Source organism: Nelumbo nucifera, chromosome 1 (assembly GCF_055504915.1).
Source record: "Nelumbo nucifera cultivar China Antique chromosome 1, China Antique-T2T, whole genome shotgun sequence".
NCBI lineage: Eukaryota > Viridiplantae > Streptophyta > Magnoliopsida > Proteales > Nelumbonaceae > Nelumbo > Nelumbo nucifera.
This window is the reverse complement of record NC_142649.1, coordinates 112,953,128-112,974,838: the sequence shown is the minus strand read 5'-3', so window position 1 is coordinate 112,974,838 and position 21,711 is coordinate 112,953,128. Positions and strand designations below refer to the sequence as shown.

Sequence of the window (21,711 nt, the reverse complement as noted above, 5' to 3'; positions counted from 1 at the left end):
ACTCCTGATTCGTTTATACCTGAACGTCTCTGAACCTCCTTTTCGGCTTTTCCTAGAGTGGAATCTCACGGGATTGGTCCAACCAAGTGGTGGGTCATGTCGTGTAGCATACTCGTTGTATGTCGCAACCATCAAACGGTTTCCATTTTCCCTCCTTGTGAAATTTTTGAATTTTCACGATGTAATGTTAGTACAAACAGGGAGAGTGCACGTTGTAACGGTTGTTTCCACTTTCCAGTGCAGTCCCACGACGAAGAGAGAGAGAGAGAGAGAGAAAAAAGAGCAACAACTAACACAAATGTGAAATGTCGTCTGTCGAGAGTTGGGATGCCTTGGGCTGGGCCTCTGCTGGTGCTGGCGCGCGCATGTTCAGAGTTGTGACAACACAACATTTGCCCCACGTACCCCTCCTACTCATCCGTCGGTCCCTCTATCTAACAAAGGATCCATTCCCTTCCCATGGATAGTCGATATCTATGTCATACTCACACCCCTAAAGCCAAAGGTAAAGGTAAAGGGCCTTGTCCGCCCAAACCCAAAGAAAGTGTCACGAATACGCAACGAGTTGAGGAACAAGGATGCTGCCAATCTCATCTGCTATACCTTCTTCTAGTTCTAGACTTGTAGTCTGAGTTGGACACGAAAAGGGAATCGACCGGCCCTACTCCTAGTCCTACGAGATTGATTTGTTTTGATTGAGTTCAGCCAACTAACTACCCACCACCCACTCACCCAATCGCTAAAACGTGGCTTGCTGCTAACTTGCTTCTGTTTCTAAAAAGAAAAGAAAAAAAAAACGTCACGCCAAACATGTTTCTATTTTCTATTAGTTTAGGCTTTTAGCCACCCTCACCCAGCTTACTTCCATGGCATGGCATGGCATAAATTTCTGAGATCGGGAAAGGTAAGGGAAGAGAAGGTATCCAGAAGACAACAACTGCTGATATCCAGCCCAGTCAAGCCGAAGCCATCTTACCCACCTCCAAGGACCACCACGCATGTCTGCCAACCCAACAATACTAATTAGAGAAAATTCCATTTTAGTATCCTGTACTTTTAGGTTTAGTATCACTTTCATCCCTAAACTTTAAAACGTATCAATTTAGCATTTAAAATTTCAAAATTAGTACCTACTATTAATCATCCTTCAATTATAAAATGACAAAACTGTCCTTCGTAATATTTTTTACACCATTTTGCCCTTGTCTCTTTTAAACCTTAAAAGTTTTTCATTGTTGAAGACTTCCTTGATGCCAAGGGACATCTTCAAAATACTAGAGGAAAAAAATCGAGGTCGTCAACGAAAGAATAGCAAAAACCGTGAGACAGGTAAACACCACGGTGATTTGGCGACGAACGACATTGGCAGAGGTGATGAGAACCTTAGGAACGATGCGTACACAGCTGCGGCGTATGGTGATTTGGAGAAGTTGCATAGGTTGAGGGATGCTCGCTTTCTAAACCTGGCAGGCTTGGGTATTATGTGTTAACAGTGGGCAGCTTTGAACAATCGGACCGCGGCTGCACAGTATGTAATTGAGGTTTGGATGCATTGTTGTATACGAGGTTATCAGAAAAAAAAAAAAAAACATTCGGATGATAGTCGTGGTTATTTTTTTAACCCAAAAGCCACAGATATCCCTCCCACAAAGTCACCTACCCAAAAGAAGAAATAATCAGCATTATTGCTCCATACTCCATTTCCTCCACTGCACAACAACCGAAAAATAACAATTTCTAATGCCAAGCATCTTGTTGATCAGCATTATTGATTCTCAATCACACCGACTTCATGGTGGACTTTGGTGATTCAGGCACTATTAAGATCAGTGTAGGTCCATATTCATTATTTCCTAATTCCTATCAAAACTGTTTTTCTAAACGGGGTGGAAATTAAATCATGGAGATTACAAATAATATGGATACATCATTCTTGCAAGGGTTTGGGAAGAACAATCATGTCGTTATTTTGGTGGGTTCAGTTGTTGGAGGCATTGTTATTATTGGCATTCTGGTAGTTACCATCTTCATCTCCATCTTCAAATGCAAGAACTAGGCAAACGACACCCAGTTATTCCTTCACATGGCCACCCTTGTATCTTTATGAAGGGAGTTCATACACGAATATGAATGGAGGGAGTACACAAACGCTTCCCCTTTTCCTAACTTAGATCTCGATTTAAAGATCCCTTTTACTGATATACGGTTTGCGACAAACAATTTCAGTAAGGATTTAGTCCGTGGGTTTGATAAAGTCTAGGAAGCATGGATGAGATGGGTTTATTTGTAATCAAATGGATGAACTTTAAATTGTCGGTTTACCATATTTGATTGGATTTGCCCAAGCATAGGTGAAGGAAAGTTAATGTTAAATAAATGGTTTTTATTTATTTGCCAGCATGGAGGGATGTGAACTGGACAGACGACGCTGCATTCGAGTGCTATAATATAAGAGATGCAATCCAGGTTGCTGAGCTCTTACTCCGGCTGGGTGATGCTGCTGATTATGATCATCAGGTCTCTAAAATTGGCAAACAAAGTAAGAGTTTTTTGAAAGTACATATATAGGGACTTGGGAATGTAGAGATTGGAGCCAATGATGCAGTTTTTTTACATGTCACTTAACGGTAGGTTAATGATAGGTACTGGATTGACACGTTTTGAAAGCTTGGGTACTGAATTGTCACGTTTTAAAGTTAGGGGACTAAAGTGACACTAGACCCAAAATACAAGGTATTAATCGGGAAATTTCCCTAATAATTAACAAACCAACCATCAATCCATGGGATTTTGCTCCTCACAGAGGACACCTCACAACAACCTCATAGCCAAGTTTCAAAAAATCGTTACGTATTGGCCGATACGTATCGTATCAGGCCCTTCCCAATATGCCCCTATAGGGGTTGTGTCGGGTCATGGCCTGGTTCAAAGGGTAGTCCGGACTTAAACCGACCCCTCTAAACCAAAATAAAAAAAAAAGACCGATCGGCCAATATCGATACTTTGAACCTTGCTCATAGCACATCCCACCTATCATGTATTGAGAACATCTCCCCACCCCATGAATAACAACAACATACAAGTTCGGTAGATGTTCCCACCCCATGAATAACAACAACATACAAGTTCAGGATCATGATGTTGATGTACAACTAAAATGTGTTGTGAGGTTGGTGTGAGGAGCGCTTTGTGAAGAATAGATCAGGACCTGGCACTCTACAATGTTGGAAATAAGGTGATTTGGGTGACGAGAATGCCAATGAGCTTTCTTACGTGGAGTTATATATATAATTTGTTAGGCAACGATTTACAACATAGTATGACCAAAACTTCTCCCTTGAGTCCCTTTCACCAACACTTTCCTTTTCTAACACAACGGTCTAGAAATTCCCCCCTGTTTCGATTTTTTTATTCCATGTCATCTTTGAAATAACCAATGAGATGCTCTTCCTTTCCATAATGAATTACCTAAAATCTCCCACACGTCCCCCAATAGCCTAAACAATATCCTCTCCAAAAATTTCTCCTAAACTACCTTCCCCACTATCCTCCACTTTCTCATAAATTATCTCTAATTCCTATTTATCCTCTCTCCCACTTTTTATCTATATCTATCTAAAGAAAGTTTGAATTAAAAAATTTTTAAATTATTTAAATATTTTAACGAAACTATATAATAACATTAAAATATTTATTAAAAACACAAAAAAATAATTATAATAGATTTAATAATAGTCATATTATTAATAATTTTATATTTTATATTTTTATCTATATCTATCTAAAGAAAGTTTGAATTAAAAAAATTTAAAAATTATTTAAATATTCTAATGAAATTATATAATAATAATAAAATATTTATTAAAAACACAAAAATAATTATAATAGATTTAACAATAGTCAAATTATTAATAATTTTGTAGTTTTACAAAGTTCATCATGAAATTATGTACTAACAATGTAAATTATGGTTTTCCGGATTATTCAATTTAAATGCTATTCAAATAATAGAAAAATAAAATTAAAATATTATTTAAATATTTCAATAACTAAATATCTTAAATAACAAAACATTAAAAATAGATAAATAATTATATAACAAAAAATTTAATATTATGTAATAACTTTAAAATAAATAAAATTCAAATAACAAAAAGTTTTAAATATTTTATATATTGTTTAAATATTTAAATAACAAAATATTTAACATAATTAGATTTTAAATAGTTAAAATAACAAAATTATGTAACAATAGTATAAATTATAATTCTATAGATTATTAAATTCAATAAATAATTAATATTTTAAAATTAAATTGGTTGTATCGATTTAGGTCAATTTTTGGTTTAGAAGATTTAAACTTAAAAAATTAAATTTATAATATAAAATATTTTAGACTAAAAAATATAAGAATTTCCCACTATCTCGTATTAAAAAATTATATATATATATATATATATATATATATATATATATGTATATGATTGGATCATTCGATTTTGGTCGATTTACAAATGGCCAAATCAAAACTAATCCAACCTAGTTGGGTTGGGAATTTGTTGAACCAAAACTGACCAGAAATACTAAAAAGCCAACCAACTCAAGCCATGTTGGTTAGGTTCATCGGTTTCATCAGTTTGATGAATAACCTTAGCTGAAATTAATTATTGTTATTTTTGTATTGTAAAAATTCATTAAAGTAATATATAAATATAAATAATTATTTAAAAAGTTAAAAATATAAAAAAATTTGCATACTCTTATGTGTTGTTATTGTTTAGCTTTGGCTTAACAGATCCTATACATCACACGAGTCTCCGCTAGCATTTAACTATAACATGGTGTTTTTTTCTCATTATAAATGAATGGAAGATTTTTCAGGCTAAAATATTTTAGCTATTCTTTTCACCTGTTTTGAGGCCAAAAAAAGTTGTTTTGCACTTTTTTGCAATTTACTTTGGCTTTGGAAAGAGTACAAATACAAATATATAGAGTGCAAAACCTTGTATTTTGTATGTATTTGTACTGTACATATTTGTATTTGTATTCTTTCCAAATTGAGCCTTTGATGCAAATGATAATGAAAATTGAAAATTATCATTATAGAAGAGATGAAAATTGAAAATACAGCTCAAACTTTTAAGCATAAAAAAATTACTACTAATTTTACCAAGTTCTCAAACTCGCATTCAGGAGAAACGAAAATTCATTTTAACTGTTACGTTCTAAAAATACAATAAATATGTGGTTTTTTTTTTTCTTTTTATTTTCTTTACAGTGAATAAGAAATTACTTAATTTTTGTTTTAAGAAAGATCGTGTTCGTGTACGCATATAGAAGTACCATGGAACGGGGTTCCTGTGACAGACCAGCTTAACGACACAAGACAGATGAGGAAGATTGATGGTAATGTTAGTGATGGCTATAATGTATATATATATCTTTTTTGGGTAATAGATATGTAGATATATTTAAGTGTTATACGTCCATGGGCTATTCATTACAAAACAATGTTGGGAAAAAAATTTCTGTACAACAACGGGAAACATTTAGATTACAGTCAGTTTCATCATCATCAACTTCTAAATTGAAATTTGAAATATTGGAGCCTAGTGGCATGCTATTTTCCTTGCTTGGATCGCTTCTGACGAAGCATAACTTTCACAGATTCTACAAATGGTAATGGTCTAACATTCATATAGGTAGCAGATGTAAGATAAGCAGAGGCTAAAACTACATACATTCTAAACCAGATTGATGAGAAAAATGTAAAGAATGTGCATATGCTGGTCAGTGCAACTACCAGTATAAAATTTACTATGCACTTCAATGTAGAGAGATCTTTTTCTGTTCCTTGATGAGGAAAATGACCTTGAGTACTAAAATCAGAGAGAAGCTGATCCTTCAGTTGGAATGTATCCATCAACCAAGCAGCAGTCTCATCTTCGGATGTTGGGATTTCACCAAGAGGGATACGACGAACATGAATGTGAACCTCAGAAGGATCAATACCAAAAACATTGTCCGTGAAGAAAGGGCAGTGATGCTTGTACCCAATAGTGACATCATAAACTGTATTCAGTTGAAGACAAGGGCATGTCAAGAAGCATGTGAATTTTAAAAGAAGATTATTAAGAAAGGGAGAGAGTGCTTTTAAAAAGCTAAAATTAGATGTCATACCCATAGATAGAGCAATGAGAAAGGGAGAGAGTGCTTTTAAAAAGCTAAAATTTCTTCAATAAATTGGTTAAACGGCAAGACTCTTCCTATGGTAGCGATTTATATGGTTTATTAATCTCATGAAAGGTTTTGCAGTAATTACTGGTGTCAAGTGATAGGATACAAACCCCACAGCTTCTTATATGAAAGTTTTTAAGTGGAAAATCATGACCCCAGATTTCAACAGTAGATCAAGTCAATAGTTTGAACAAGATCAGGGATAACTACCACCTTCCTTAAACCACAAGATTTGAAAGAAATTCAATAAATAGGTTAGGTGGAAAATAGCTCTTCCTATGGTAGCCAACCAAATTATCTGTCGATCTCATGAAAGCTTTTTCAGTAATAGGTTTTGCAATAATTTTTATACGAAGACAGGGTACATACCCTACAACTCCTTAGATAAAGTATTCCAATACAGGAAACCATGATAACAATTCTAAATAGTAGATCAAACTAGTGATTTGCCCCAGCTGAGTGCTTAATACCATCTTCTGTAAACCGCAAGAGGCAAGAGAATACTTTTGATTTCAGAAATAGATAATTGCAATAGGTTGCAAATATTATGACTAAATTCAACAAACTGCTTTTAGGAAAGCAGAGAATGAAGAAAAAAAGAAGTACCTGCATCCAAGGAGCTTCTCAGAGCTTCCAAGCAAGTGTAGAAACCCCTTATTTTTGGAAGAAGAACATTTTTTAGGATGGGCAGACCATTATCAGCTGCAAACTTTGGACTCCGAATGCATTTTTTCTCTCTGTAAAGAAAAGTAAAGTAAAATCCTAAGTGAGTAAATGGCTGTAAAAATATAATGCAGAAAGTGCAAGCTCTACATACAAATGGCACTGGCTTTCATGCAAGTAAAGAATGAATCTATTGCAGCCTATGGATGTTTCCTGTAATTTTAAACTTAGAAATACTTGACAGGTAGTTTCTGTGCACAGAATGAAATAAGGAGAACAATGAGGAATTACGTAAAATCAGTGCCTTCTGGGAAAACAGTGAGCCAGAGTGGATCTTGAGGATCAGTAAAAGTCGAAAGCATTTGCTGCATGAATGGTTCATCAAACTCCCACTTCCTCTCTACTGAAATGAACTCCATAATGTGGAATCCCCAACCAAAAACTGGTTGTTTCATCAGACTGCTCTTAAGAACATACTTAATATATCCCAGGCGTCCCTTCCGCAATGCAAGGTCCCATATGTACATCCAGTCAACCTCAGTTCTATGGATAGCAATGAGCAAAACACGCTCTTTTTCAGGAACAGTTTCTCCAGAAAAAATCACTTTGGTCTTGTTTATCTTTTCAAAAAGAAAAGGCCACAAAGCTAACCAAGCGCCGAAAAAGAAGGATGTTGCTTTCCTGCTATAGTGTATGCTGAAAAGTCGCAATATGACAGAATTGACAAGGCCACAGTACACTAGCATAAAAAATGCTGTTGAAAGTAGCACCACTAAACAAATCAGACCCCTTAATAACCTAAAGGGAGTCAATGGATGGTGCTTCCGTTTGTCATTTGAAATAAGAGGTTTGTAAACTTCCATTTTCTCCTGCAAATTGCTTAAAGCCACTCAGTTAATATGTTATACTGTTCATGTTCGATAAAGTTGCACCGAAATCACTTGGGATGTTGTTAACAAAAAGAGTAGATTTGACATGACCATTACTTGGCGTGGTTCTCTGTATAAATCCTTGATCTCATACTAATATGCTAGTGGAATAGAATGCTTAGTCCTGGTAACAACTCGCAATGGAGGTTTTAAGGTCATCAGTACCCCAGCCATATCTCAGTTACCAAATGGTGCATTAGAGGGGCATCAGTACAGATAGTTCTTGGAAACAGTAAAGGTACACTGGAAACAATTGGCCAATTCTCTGCATAACTAACAGAATCTTGATTGTTTGTGTTTTTTTTTCATGGGCATCTGGATGATTTATGTTTACCTGCAGAAAGAGCACAGACTTATTAATGGCAGGCCCATATGACATATCAAAGGAATAGCTATATATCAATGTAAAGAAAGAATGACAATGGCTCATCAAAACAGAAGAGGAGCTATGGGAATGAGTTTGCTAGTTGACTAGTTTAGTGAGCTCTGCTAAATGATAAAGGAACCTTACACATGAAAAAATAGTTCAGAACTCAAAAGAAACATCCAAGTTCCTCCCTTACCCTATATTCATAGAAAAATTTTGGGCCCAGAACAGCTTCCCATGTATACAAAACAATGAACGCTTGATATGGACTGTGGGACTAAACTTCTGGACAATCTAGTAAATCCCCTCTCTGATGGACAGTCTGGGTAAGTCACAAAATCCTTCAACGTGGCAGAAACTTGTGACTTCATGTAGGGAAACTTCCTACTTGACCCAATTAGTGAACCATTTTCACGTGCATGCATACATATATATATACATGTGTGTGTTAAAAACAGCAGCCATATGAAAATAGATGCAGCTTAGAAACAGCAATTGGGTAACTAGTACCCAGAGTATTCTGGTAATATAATTCACTGGGGAGTCCTCTGGTAATTCCTGTTTTTTATAAGGTATTCTTGATTCCCCAAAATCCATCTGGGCCAAAAATATCACTTCTGGTTCAACTTCACAATAAAACCTGATGAAGGGAAATTTGGCCCGACCTCGTAACAGGGAGACACGTGGACATGACTTGACATAACTGATAACTCAGCATGATCAGTTTGCTACAAAGCAACCTCGGGCACCATGTTACCCCAAACTAGAGTTATTTCAGGCTAAAGATCATCTCGAGCTAAGATCACCTCAGTTCCAATTCGCAACTAGGATAACGGTACCAAGTCCGTTACAGATTGAGCTCGAACAACTGGGCCCACCTCGAAAAGAGTTCACCTCGGTGCAAGATCATCTCAGTACTAAGGCACTTCGGCATTCAGAGTAGGTCGGGTCTGAAGAACACGGGCTCAAGCAGCTCGCCACTAGGCAGCTCACCACCAAGTAGCCCGATACTTCACAGGCAACTCGCTACCTAGTTAGGCCGACCTTCGCGTGACAACCCCGAGGAGCTCACCACCGTACCCCGCGTCTTACGGGATCGTACCTTAACGGCTATATTAGCTCACCCACTCCCCGATTCAGGCGGAGATGGGCGACCTTACCGGTTGGTGGCATTATCCCCACCTAACACGAAAACGGATCCCATCTCAGCGAGGATCCAAGAACTGCTCCACCAAACCCGCAGGGACTCCAATATATAAAGACCTCACCCCCAGAGGCGAAGGTATGATGTGTGTAATCTTTGCTCTCTAGCTCTCTAACTCTCTGATATCATCTTCAAGCTCTCTACTACTAAGTGCTAACTTAGCCATCGGAGTGTCCCCGCCAGGTAAGCTGCCCCAGGATCTCTGACTCCTTCTTGGAGGAACCTCGGTTCTCGTCGTTGCTGGCAGTCAGATCATCTCCAGTAGGGAGCAGCCAGATTACACCACATCATTTGGCGCCGTCTGTGGGAACTCGCTACTAAAAGCCCTTGTTTCCATTTCCAAAATCTCTGGCTCAAAATCAAATCCATGGCTTTCTCCAGCAACGCTGGACAATACAACGAAGCGAACATCTCCGGGGGGCAACCTCAATTCCCGTCTGTCTGTATAGGTTAGTTCACCATACCGCTCCCCGCGGGTGGGATCCTAGCACCGATTGTGCCTCAATCAACTGTGCCCGTGAACGCCCCACTTTCCCCTGTAGTGGGTGCGACTTCCGTTGAACCCTCTGTGGTTCCCCTGGATTCGGACAGAACCAACTAAATGACCTGGTACATTGTGTGTGGGCTATTCAAGCCCAAATGCAGCAGATCCAGCAGTTCTAGCATTACCAACAGCAGGTTCTGCACCACATATACCAGCAACAGTTCCCATCGCTGCAGCAGAACCAACAGCCAACCCCGCCTCAGTGCTCGATCACACCAAGGAAGCCTCGTCATCAAAACAATCGTTCTCCTCACCGGGAAGAGACTTCCTAGGTCTCATCTCACAGCAGGAGGGAAAGGCAAGTTGTTCCTCCCACCTCGTAGCAAGTAAACAGGTCGGGAGATACTCGATCCGCCAGAGCCAGTCCACCCCGGCCCTCGCAACCCGAAGGTTCACTCGTGGGAAACCGGTTCGAGGTCCTAGCCGCAGACTCCAGACAAGGCCTTTTTGTCCGCAGTAGCCGGCGTCAATAGTCCAAATCACTTCTGGCCAAGACACCATCTGACAGCGCGGAGGTCAGCAGCAACGAAGGCGACATGCTAAGGCACCTCGAACAGTAGATCCAAGCCAGCTCGCTGGACCTAGCCAACCTGAGCAGCCTAAAAGTAAGGCGGAGGTAAGCTCGGGAATCACATAAACCGCTCCCCTCCTCTCTGTGCCCTCTCCTCCGTCCTCCGAACTCCTAGCCACTCCGATGCCGAGGACTTCAGGGTCCCCCTGGATAAGTATGACGGGTCTTTCGACCCAAATGACCATGTAGACTCTTTCCAGTCCCAGATGCACCTCGCTAGGGCTGACGAAGCTTGCATGTGTGTTGCCTTCTCCACGACCTTCAAAGGGGTAGCTCACACGTGGTACAAAAACCTCACACCCGGAACAATTAGAAGTTGGGCATAGCTCGTGCAGTTGTTCACCTCGCACTTCATCACCAGCAAGAAGTGTCAGAGGTCACAAGAAAGCCTCCTCAGCATAGTCCAGAGGGAAGGAGAGTCGATTCGAAGCTACATCAAACGCTTCAATGACACTTGTTTGCTAATCCCAGATTTAGATCCCGCCGTAAGACTCGCGGCAGCAAAGAAGGGTATCACACACAGGGAATTCAAGTGTCATGTGGTGGCAAACAAGCCTAAAGACATCACCGAATTCCTCAAGCTCGCCGACCAGTTCATCGGGACCGAAGAGGAGATGAACCAAAGGACTGAAGCCCTGGCAGAGAAAAGAAAGAGAGAAGACAACAGCTCGAACAATGGTGGCAGCGAAAGGAGGAAAAGCAATTCCCCAACCAGGGGAGGAAATAGGTTAGATTTTCATTCCCAAACTCCCCCAGTTGAAAGAACGAACTTCACGCCCCTCAACGCGAAGTGGGGAGAAATCCTCTTGGCAATCAAAGACGCCCCTTTCGTCAGGTGGCCACCTCGGTTGAAGGGAGACCCCGCCACCAGAAGTAAAAATGTGTACTGTCACTTCCATAGAGACCACGGTCACAGTACTGAAAGTTGTAAAGCCCTCCGCAATGAGGTAGAAGAGCTCATCCGTCGCAGATACTTAAAAAATTTTGTACAAAGAGATGACAAAAACCAAGTAGATTGACAGGGGGAGCAAAGGAGAGATGCTCCCGAGTCCAACAGCTGGCACAACGTGCAACCGCAAAGATGGTTGCCCAAGGAGAGACCGATCCGTGGGATGATTAACACGATCACTAGCGGATCCATAGTCGCGGGCTGCACCTCGGCCGCAGGGAAATCCTCAGTTCGCGAACTAGAACACGAAGAGCAGAATCCGCCGAAGCGACCTAGGCCCAAAGACCCGATATTCTTCACGGAAGACAATGCACGTGGGGTCCAATACCCCCATGATGATGCACTGGTTATAAAGATGAGGGTCAACGACTTCGAGGTGAAGCGTATTATAGTCGACTCTAGCAGTTCAGCAGACATCCTGTTCAAAGATGTGTTCGACAAGCTCCAACTCCAGTTAGGCGACCTCAAGCCAACAAGCACTCTACTGGTAGGCTTTAGCAGAGAAGAAGTCAGGCCCCTAAGGCGAATCTCAGTACCCGTGGAGATCGACACCTGGCCTAGCATCACGAGGTTCGAGCACACCTTCTTGGTGGTCGCGACTTCCTCCCTGTAAAATGCCATTATAGGTCGGCCTATTGCCCACGCGCTTCGCGCAGTGGTGTCCACCTACTACTTGGCTAGGAAGTTCCCCACGGACTTTGGAGTTGGAATAGTGCGAGGCGACTAGCTCGAGTCACGCAAGTGCTATGTTGCCGCCCTCAAAGGGAAAGCCAAGCTGGAAAACGACCTCGAGCTAGAGTAACCTGTAGAGTATTTCGAGGAGCGAGCTACACCGACCGAGGGGACGGTCCACATCCCGACTTCAATAGAAGATCCAGCCAGGACCCTCCAGATCGGAGCAGCGATCGAGGAGTCTCTCCGTTCTTAGCAGGTAAGCTTTTTACTTGAAAATTTAGATATATTTGCATGGTCCGCGGCAGAAATGCCCGGTATAGATGCAAAAATAATAACTCATAAGCTAAGTATTGATCATGTAGTCAGACCAGTTAGACAAAAGAAACGTAACCTTGCCCCAGAGCGCTGGAGGATAGTCGATGAGGAGGTCGGGAAACTCCTCACAACCAATTTCATCAGGGAGGTCCATTACCCGAGCTGGGTGGCTAACCCCGTTCTGGTAAAAAATGCCAACGGTAAATGGCGCATGTGCGTCGATTATACCGACCTGAATCGATCTTGCCCGAAGGACTGTTTCCCACTCCCTAAGATCGACCGTCTAGTGGATGCGACCTCAGGGCACGAGTTGCTGAGTTTTCTGGATGCATACTCGGGCTATAACGAGATCAAGATGGACCCCGTCGACGAGGAAAAAACAACATTCATAACTGAACTAGGATTGTATTGTTACAAGGTCATGCCCTTCGGGCTAAAAAATGCCGGGGCGACTTTCCAAAGACTTGTCAACAAACTATTTGAGTCGTTGATCAGCAATAAGGTTGAATGCTATGTAGACGACATGATCGTCAAAACCCAATTTTCGAACTGTTTAATAAGTGACTTGCAGTGTGTTTTTGAAATTCTACGCAAGTATAGTATGAAATTGAACCCTAACAAGTACGTCTTTGGTGTCACCTCGGGTAAATTCCTGGGTTACATAGTTAACCGACGTGGCATCGAAGCAAACCCCGAAAAAATAAAGGCTATCTTGGATATGAAGCCACCTCGCAAATTGAAAGAGGTTTAAAGGCTGAATGGCCGTATGGCTGCTCTAAGCTGCTTCATGTCCAAGTCAACAGATCGTTGCCTGCCTTTTTTCAAGGCAATTAAAAAAGTAAAGACTTTGAATGGACTGAAGAATGCCAACTCGTTGAAAATACCTAGTTAGTATCTTGGTTCAGACCCGACCCGAGAAGGGTGATGTTTTAAAGCTGTACCTCTCCGCGAGCGATGAGGTGGTCAGCTCGATACTAATAAAGGAAGTAGATCGGTGAGTAAAGTTTTACAGGATGCCGAAACCAGGTACCCAGAGATCGAGAAGTTGGCGTACGCGCTGGACACAGCAGCTCGAAAGCTTCGTCCATACTTTCAAGCCCACACAGTCGTCGTTCTCACCAACAAACCTCTGAGGCAAGTCTTACTCAAACCCGAGGTATCCAATAGACTGGCGAAGTGGGCCATCGAACTTAGCGAGTACGACCTCCGGTACGAGCTTCAGACGGCGATTAAGGCCCAAGCCTTGGCCGACTTCATGGCAGAATGCACCTTCAGCACCACAACCCCTGAACTGACTGAGCTTGAGCAAAAAGAGGAAGCTTTGATCAGTACGGCACCGGCCCCGGTTAGAGCAAGGCCAACTTGGGACGAGGAGCCCTGGATCCTCCATGTAGATGGCTCATCCAATCAACAAGGAAGCGGAGCCGGCGCTATTCTGCACGGGCCAAGTGGAGTGAAACTAGAGTATGCACTTCGATTCGAGTTCGCGGCATCTAATAACAAAGCAGAGTACTTAGCACTACTAGCCGGGCTCGCACTAGCGAATAAGGTACAAGCGAAACACATCATCATCTGCAATGACTCCCAGCTCGTGGCCAACCAGGTCACCGGCGATTACGAAGCTCGCGACCCCACCATGGCTGTTTATTTAGCCAAGGTCAGGGAAGTTCTACACAACTTCCAATCGTACTTCATCAAGTAGATTCCAAGGTCCGAGAACGCTGAGGCCGATGCCCTGTCCCGATTAGCCAGCACGAGCAGCAATACCATGAGGATCGTGTACATAGAGAACCTACCTTGGATTGACCCACTCGCGAGCTACCTGCTTCATGGAACCCGACCTGCAGATCGCAACGCGACCAAAAGGGTAGAGCGACAGGCAGCCAAGTACGTCATGATAGACGGACGGATGTACCGGAGATCCTACATGCTCCCCTATTTGCGCTGCTTGCGACCATCAGAGGTTGAGCTCGATCTCCATGACACTCATGAAGGCCTGTGTGGTGGACACTTGGGGGGCAGGGCTCTTGCTCAGAAAGCGCTACGACAAGGATATTACTGGCCCACGATGAAGGTAGGCACACTCGAGCTTGTCAAGAAATGTGATAAATGCTAGGCACGCCAACATCCATCACCAACCTGTTACCGACCTGAAGTACCTCACCAACCCATGGCCCTTCTCACAGTGGGGAATCGACATTCTTGGACCATTCCCGCCAGCGACAGGACAGAGAAAATTCCTGGTGGTAGCAGTGGATTACTTTAAAAAGTGGGTAGAGGCGGAACCCCTAGCAACAATCACAACTCGAACTGTACAAAACTTCTTTTGGAAGAGCATAGTATGCCTCTTCGGACTGCCTCGAGTGCTCATCTCTGAAAACGGTAAGCAGTTCGAAGATATCAAGTTCCAGAACTAGTGTGCCGAGATGGGGATATAGCAAAACTTCACTTCGGTAGCACACCCTCAGGCAAACGAGCAGACGAAAGTCACGAACAGAGCCATACTCCACGGACTAAAAGCTCGCTTAGCCCGAGCTAAGGGACTCTGGGTAGACGAGCTGCCCAGCATACTATGGGCTTACCGAACCACTGTCAAGACTGCCACAGGTGAAACCCCCTTCAACCTCACCTATGGCACGGAAGCAGTAATCCCAGCCAAGATCGAAGTACCTACATTATGCCTGGAGGTGTACGATGACGAAGAAAACGATAACGAGTTTCGTACCAACCTTGACCTGGTAGAAGAAGTACGAGACCTCGCATATATCCGGACCGCAGCCTACCAGCAAAGAGTGGCTCAGTACTATAATGCCAGGGTCAGGAAGCGGCACTTCCTTATCGAGGACCTGGTCCTTCGGAAAGTTATGGTGCCTGAGCCCAGTGTAGGTAAGCTCGGACCGAATTGGGAAGGTCCTTACCGAGTAAAGCGGGTACTTGGGGAAGGTACGTATGAGATCGAAACCTTTGAAGGAAAGCAAGTACCTCGGGCGTGGAACATCAGCAATCTAAGGTGATACTACCTGTAATTTCTAAACTGAAGAATGGACTGCGAGTCACTCCTAGAAGTCCAGACTAAAAGGCCGAGCTACAAATGACCTCGGCACCAACTAAGTCCCAGTCGCCTCTTCGGCATGGGCGAGCTAAGTCCTAGTCGCCTCTTCGACATGGCCACCTAAGTCCCAGTCACCTCTTCGGCATGGGCAAGCTAAGTCTCAGTCGCCTCTTCGGCATGGGCAAGCTAAGTCCCAGTCATCTCTTCGGCATGGGCAAGCTAAGTCCCAGTAGCCTCTTCGGCATGCGCACCTAAGTCCCAATCGCCTCTTCAGCATGGGCGAGCTAAGCCCCAGTCGCCTCTTTGGCATGGGCACCTAAGTCCCAGTCGCCTCTTCGGCATGGGCACCTAAGTCCCAATCACCTCTTCGGCATGGGCAAGCTAAGTCCCAGTCGTCTCTTCGACATGGGCACCTAAGTCCTAATCGCCTCTTCGACATGGGCACCTAAGTCCCAGTCGCCTCTTCGGCATGGGCAAGCTAAGTCCCAGACGCCTCTTCAGCGTGGGAACCTAAGTCCCAGTCGCCTCTTCGGCATGGGCGAGCTAAGTCGCAGTCACCTCCTTGGCATGGGCATCTAAGACCTAGTTGCCTCTTTGGAATAGGCAAGTTACTTCTAATGCCAAAGGCATAGACAGCTTAGGTATAAACCCTACGATGTCTATACCACCTCGGCAACAATCACAGTTTGGGTCCGTCAGAGGACCAACATTTAATTAAGTAGCCCGTGCGCGAACAGATCGGGTATATACCCTGCAATAGCGCTCACCTTGGCGTGCCTTACGTAAAGTTGCCCCTACTAATAGTCCGAGTAGATAGTTCGGGGTAACAAACACTTAGACAAATTTTTACTTTGGTTATCCTTACTTGTTGTCCAGCTCGGTAGCTCGACAATTCAGGTAACCTATACAATTCCTACTTTGCACAAAGATTGCTCTGAAAAAGTTATATTTCATTGATTGAAAAAGTGTGAGTACAGAGACTTCGTTGTAACCCGAGCTCGGTGGCCTCGGGGCATACATTCAAAACACAGAAAAAAGAAAGAGCCAGAATCACTTAGAAGGATTGTCAGTTGGGTCGGTCTCCATGTCCTCCTAACCCGAGGGGCCCGCCTCTTCGGCTTCATCGTTACTTTCCTCCTCGGACAAGCTGGGCTCTTTGTTCGCCGCCTTCGCCACCTCGGGGGTAAAGCTTGACATAGTAAGGACTCTAGGATCAAGGTCAGGGAACTTCTACCGCACTAAGTACCGGCACAGCTTGAACCCGGAGCGGTAGGAGCTCGATCCATACTCAACCTGGAGATCGTGGAACTCTGAGGATTCCTTAAAGCGTTCAACAATGCGGCTTCTTTCCTCAGCTTGCACCTCTTGGATAGCGGTCTCGAAGATCTCAGTCCACTCCTGAATCATCACTTCGAGACTCTCGTTTTCTCGTTGAAGCTTCGCCTTCTCCTGAGTCAGCGTCGAGATCTGCTCCTGTTGCTTCGTTTTCTCCTCAATTAATGCGGAGATCATTTCCTACTGCTTCTCCTTATCCTCCATCATGGCCAAAATCAGCTCCTGCTGACTTCGGGCTCCATTCTTGGCCTGAAGTATTTCACCTCGAGCTAGGTCCAGTTCGCGGTGAAACTCACGTGCCTTTTCTTTGGCTTCCAGAGCCCGCTTCAGACGAATCTCAGACTGGCACATCAACGATTGAATGGCGGAATTCACCTAGCAAACATAACTGAAGTAAGTACACTTGCAATTGACAGAAATAAACTGTAAAATAAGATACTTACCACCATGCAATAACCGGCAGCTCGGGCTCCAAGCAGGGCTGTGGACATGTCAGCCCATTCTGCGACTTCGTCAGGGAAGGTGGCATCCTTGCTCTTGTGCATCGCGAGCTTGAGAGTCATTATGCTCTCACTGGAAGGCCTGGGTCTCGATGCAGAAGTACTCCCCAGATGGCGAGGTTGGACACTTTCCCACTCGGGTACAGAAGTGCTCCCCGGTTCACGAGACCGAGCACCGTCCTCCAGGTCGTCGTCCAGGTCCACTATGGGGTGTTGAGGACGAACCTTCTCCTCGGGGAGCTCGGTAGAGATCGGCTCCATAGCCTGGACCTCGGATGAGGCAGGGGCTGAAGGACCGGCCTCCCGGCAAAGCCTCTTCGAAGCCTTCCTTTTCTTCCCTCTCTGAGAACTCTTGAGAAGGTTCTCGGCATCGACCTCCGGCATGGCAACTGCAAGAACAAAAGGTTAGCCGCGAATTAAAAAGAACTTTAAAAATAAAGAACCAAGGTGAAAACCTACCAAGAGGGCTCAAACCAGCTTGCACAAGCTTCTCCTCGGCCAAGAAATCCTTCATCTCGAGGCCGAGGTCCCTCCACGAGTTGATGACTGCCCTAGTTTCTGCATCCAAGCTCACCTCGGGATCCTTGATAGCTACCCTCCAGTGGGTTGGAAAAGACCACCCTTCAGGATTTCGAATAATGAAATACCTCCTTTTCTAGGAGGGAACCTTGTTTAGACAATCGAACAGGATTTTGAAACCAAGACAAGGTGAGATATAGTAGCTTTGTCTGACGTCCCCGCATAGACAAGCAGAGTTTCGCTTGATCGCACAGATCGAGCTGAAGGTGTCTAAGGGTAGAGGTCGGTTGTATGTGTGGAACAAAGAGATAGTACCAACTATATTCCGAATAGAGTTCGGATGTAGTTGGTCGATGGTAATGTTAAAAAAATTAACTACCTCTATAATGAAAGGGTGAAGCGGGAAGTGCAGCCCAGCCGCGAGCTGCTCCTCAAAGACTGCGAGCTCATGGTGATCATGAGCCCAAGGGTATTGACCTAAGGGAAGGCTAAAAACCAAGCTATCAGGAAGACGATAGCGAGCTACAAGGTACATTAGCCTATCAGAAGTTAGGGTGGAAGGACCGAAGTCATCTGGATCCCAATCCCGGAAAGAAGACGGGGCCTCTATCCTAGAGGATGGACCCTCTTCCTAAACCTTGGTCTCCCCGAGCCAAGATGGCTCAACTTCGGGAGCAGAAGCTTCCACTAAAGACAGAAGAGGGGAATCACCCTGCGGCGAGCTGACCTCCCCTGTAGGGGCCACGGATTGCACCACGACACCCTCAACCTCGCTAGAACTACCTAAAAGTCTATCTACGCTAGAACTGGATATTATTAAAAAAACAAAGGAAGAATAGGAAAACACGGACTCACCAAAAAGAAGGTTGACCTTGGAAAATAAAGAGAAGAGTGAGCTGAAGGATCCCGACACGATCTCAGAATAGACTTGTGAACTTGTGGTGAGAAAAATGAGTCGTGGTCCCCCTATTAATAACTGCTATGTTCGAGAACTAACGGTCGCAATCGAAGCGATCCAACGGCTCCTAGGAAAATCGGTTGCGCAACCCCCGAGGATAAAATCGGTTTAGCGCATTTTTTTACGTCCGCGGAGTTTATAGATCGTGTGACGTCCGCGCGTAGGCCAGACGCGACCTGGGTTTTCCTGGTTGAGCCGGATGGACGGACAAGTCCGACCCGTGAATCATCTGGCTAGCTGTCCAGACCTCGGACCAAATCCACTTGGCTCATCATGAACTCCTCGCACCGGGTCAAGACCCCTCGCTCGGGGAGTGGGGGGCAATTGATGAAGGGAAATTTGGCCCGACCTCGTAACAGGGAGACACGTGGACATGACTCGACATAACTGACAACTCAGCATGATCAGTTCTCTACAAAGCAACCTCGGGCACCCTGTTACCCCAAACTAGAGTTACTTCGGGCTAAGATCACCTCAGTACCAGTTCGTAACCAGGATAACGGTACCAAGTCCGCTACAGATCGAGCTCAGACAATTGGGCCCACCTCGAAAAGAGTTCACCTCGAGACAAGCCTACCTCAGTTCAAGATCATCTCAGTACTAAGGCACTTCAGCATTCAGAGCAGGTCGGGTCTGAAGAACACGGACTCAGGCAGCTCACCACTAGGCAGGCCGACCTCCGTGTGACAACCCCGAGGAGCTCACCACTGTATCCCACGTCTTACGAGATCGTACCTTAACGGCTATATTAGCTCACCCACTTCCCGATTCAGGCGGAGATGGGCGACCTTACCGGTTGGTGGCATTATCCCCACCTAACACGAAAGCGGATCCCATCCCAGCGAGGATCCAAGAACTGCTCCACCAAACCCGCAGGGACTCCAGTATATAAAGACCTCACCCCTAGGGGCGAAGGTATGATGTGTGCAATCGTTGCTCTCTAGCTCTCTAATTCTCTGATATCATCTTCAAGCTCTCTACTACTAAGTGCTAACTTAGCCATCGGAGTGTCCCCGCTGGATAAGCCGCCCCGGGATCTCTAACTCCTTTCTTGCAGGAACCTCGGTTCTCGTCATTACTGGCAGCCAGATCGTCTCCAGCAGGGAGCAGCCAGATTACGCCACATCAAAACCTTGGCTAAGTGTTGTCTCACCTATAAAGAAAACCCTACAAAGGACACCAAGCCAAAGGGCATCCATCTGCTAATCTAATTAAAGAATTTACAGCAAACAGGAACTTAATGAGGCTTATTAAATAAAAACCACAAGTGCAGATCTTGGCATGAAATCCGGAAAGCTAACTAGAAAGACAAGAAGTGATAGTTCTCTTGAACTCATAAAACGAGGGAGATAAGAAAGAAAAAAGGAAAAAAAAATAGAGCTGCGATAGCACAGAATATTAAAGGACATTGAAGCACTGACCAAATTCTAAGATGCAATAACTCCTAGTTTCTGAACTTCCAAGTACTCTAACTAAGGCAGAAAAAGATCTCCAATAATACTCGTTCATGTTTTCTAAATGATTCAAGTATCTACCCAAGGATGAGATCCCAAAATGTCCTTGTCATAACGCAATGAACACAAAATGGCTAAGAATGTATACACATTGAAAGTATAGATCGAAATAGAGACTGAGCAGTTCAGTATCTCGTCATCCACCTTACAGAGAATGTCACCTATAATAACAGCGAGCTGCCCATTGTTAGATCAACATAGTTAAAGTCTCGAACAAATTACCAAAAAGTATCATCCAGAAAGATGACACAGATGGGTTTGTTGCATAATGAACGACATATAAGTTTGAACCATGTCTGACTTTTATAAACGACGGAAAGTCGAGAAAACTTGGTCGACGTTTTATTCCGAGCAGAAAAGAAGCGGAAGAAATATACTTACCTCCTTGAGTGACTCAGGAGGGAAGAGAACCTGATTAAATGAACTTACGGAGTCCGGGCCTCCCTCTGTTTAGAGGCACATCGAACAGGGATTTTGGGTTGTATTGTAGCGAAACTGTGACTCTCGGGATCGTTTGGAATTGGTTTCTCGGGAGGGCGACGGTAAAGTTGCAGTTGCTAAATAAACGATACGACTGTGCCTTGTTACTGCAATGATAACAAACAGCGCCCACGTACAATTGCAGCCTGATGATCAGACTCGTACCAATTGTGGCCTGTCAATTTGGACTTGCGTAAATATTTTAAACTATGTTTAGCGTAATTACACACAGTACCCCCACTGCTTACCTATTGTCTTGCGGTACGTTTTCTGATAATTGTCATCGTTGTTAACTGTTCAAAGATTCTTTCAATCCTCCGTTGAGTTCTTGAGCTAAGAAAGAAATATTATTCATATGCTTATCCTTGAGCTCTGAGATTCTTAAACTACCATTGGCGTAATCGTAGACATTCTTTCAACTCTCCATTGAGCTCCCGAGCTAAGAAAGAGATATTCTTCTCCGTCAACACCAAATCGGTTCCTCCATTGATCTTGATAAATGCATACAGTCAGCAGTGTATGTTAGAACCTAGAAGGTGCACTGTTAATTGGGGCAGATTGTCAGCATCGATGTATCCTGGTGACAGGTGACCATCAGATCCCGATCGACGCTAAATAAGAATTCAAAACTTATCCTAAATATCTAAAAGAAATTGATAAGGGATGATTTGGCCCAACCTAGTAAATAAGGGGTACGTGGACACGACCTGCCAGTAGGATGACAACTCAGCAAGGAGAGTCTAGTTAACAGTTTGAGAGCTCAGGTGTTCGGGCACCACAGCACCAAAGCTACTTCGGCACCAAAGCCACTTCGGAACCCGAGTACTGAAGTGACACATAAGCGACTCCAGAAGCTTCTCGGCGGACTCCGAATCTCCCGGGATCACGTCGTGTAACGG

At 43.9% G+C, this 21,711-nt stretch overlaps 1 protein-coding gene across 7 annotated transcripts; it reads right to left on the bottom strand.

The window, feature by feature from the left end:
* Positions 1 to 5,511: 5,511 nt before the first annotated feature.
* On the bottom strand, positions 5,512 to 21,311 carry LOC104590141 (putative 1-acyl-sn-glycerol-3-phosphate acyltransferase 5). Of its 7 annotated transcripts, none has more exons than XM_088892654.1 (6): positions 21,061 to 21,311; positions 20,714 to 20,987; positions 20,240 to 20,493; positions 7,192 to 8,163; positions 6,844 to 6,974; positions 5,512 to 6,072 (listed from the first exon to the last, which is right to left on the bottom strand). In XM_088892654.1, exons 4-6 carry the CDS (start codon positions 7,761 to 7,763, stop codon positions 5,621 to 5,623), a joined length of 1,155 nt encoding a protein of 384 aa, XP_088748780.1. In that variant the 5' UTR covers positions 7,764 to 8,163; positions 20,240 to 20,493; positions 20,714 to 20,987; positions 21,061 to 21,311; the 3' UTR covers positions 5,512 to 5,620. The 7 variants fall into 7 exon arrangements, with proteins under 7 accessions (XP_088748780.1, XP_088748785.1, XP_019051998.2 ...); XM_088892659.1 differs by having other exon boundaries at positions 20,354 to 20,493; XM_019196453.2 differs by having other exon boundaries at positions 20,421 to 20,493.
* Positions 21,312 to 21,711: the final 400 nt, after the last annotated feature.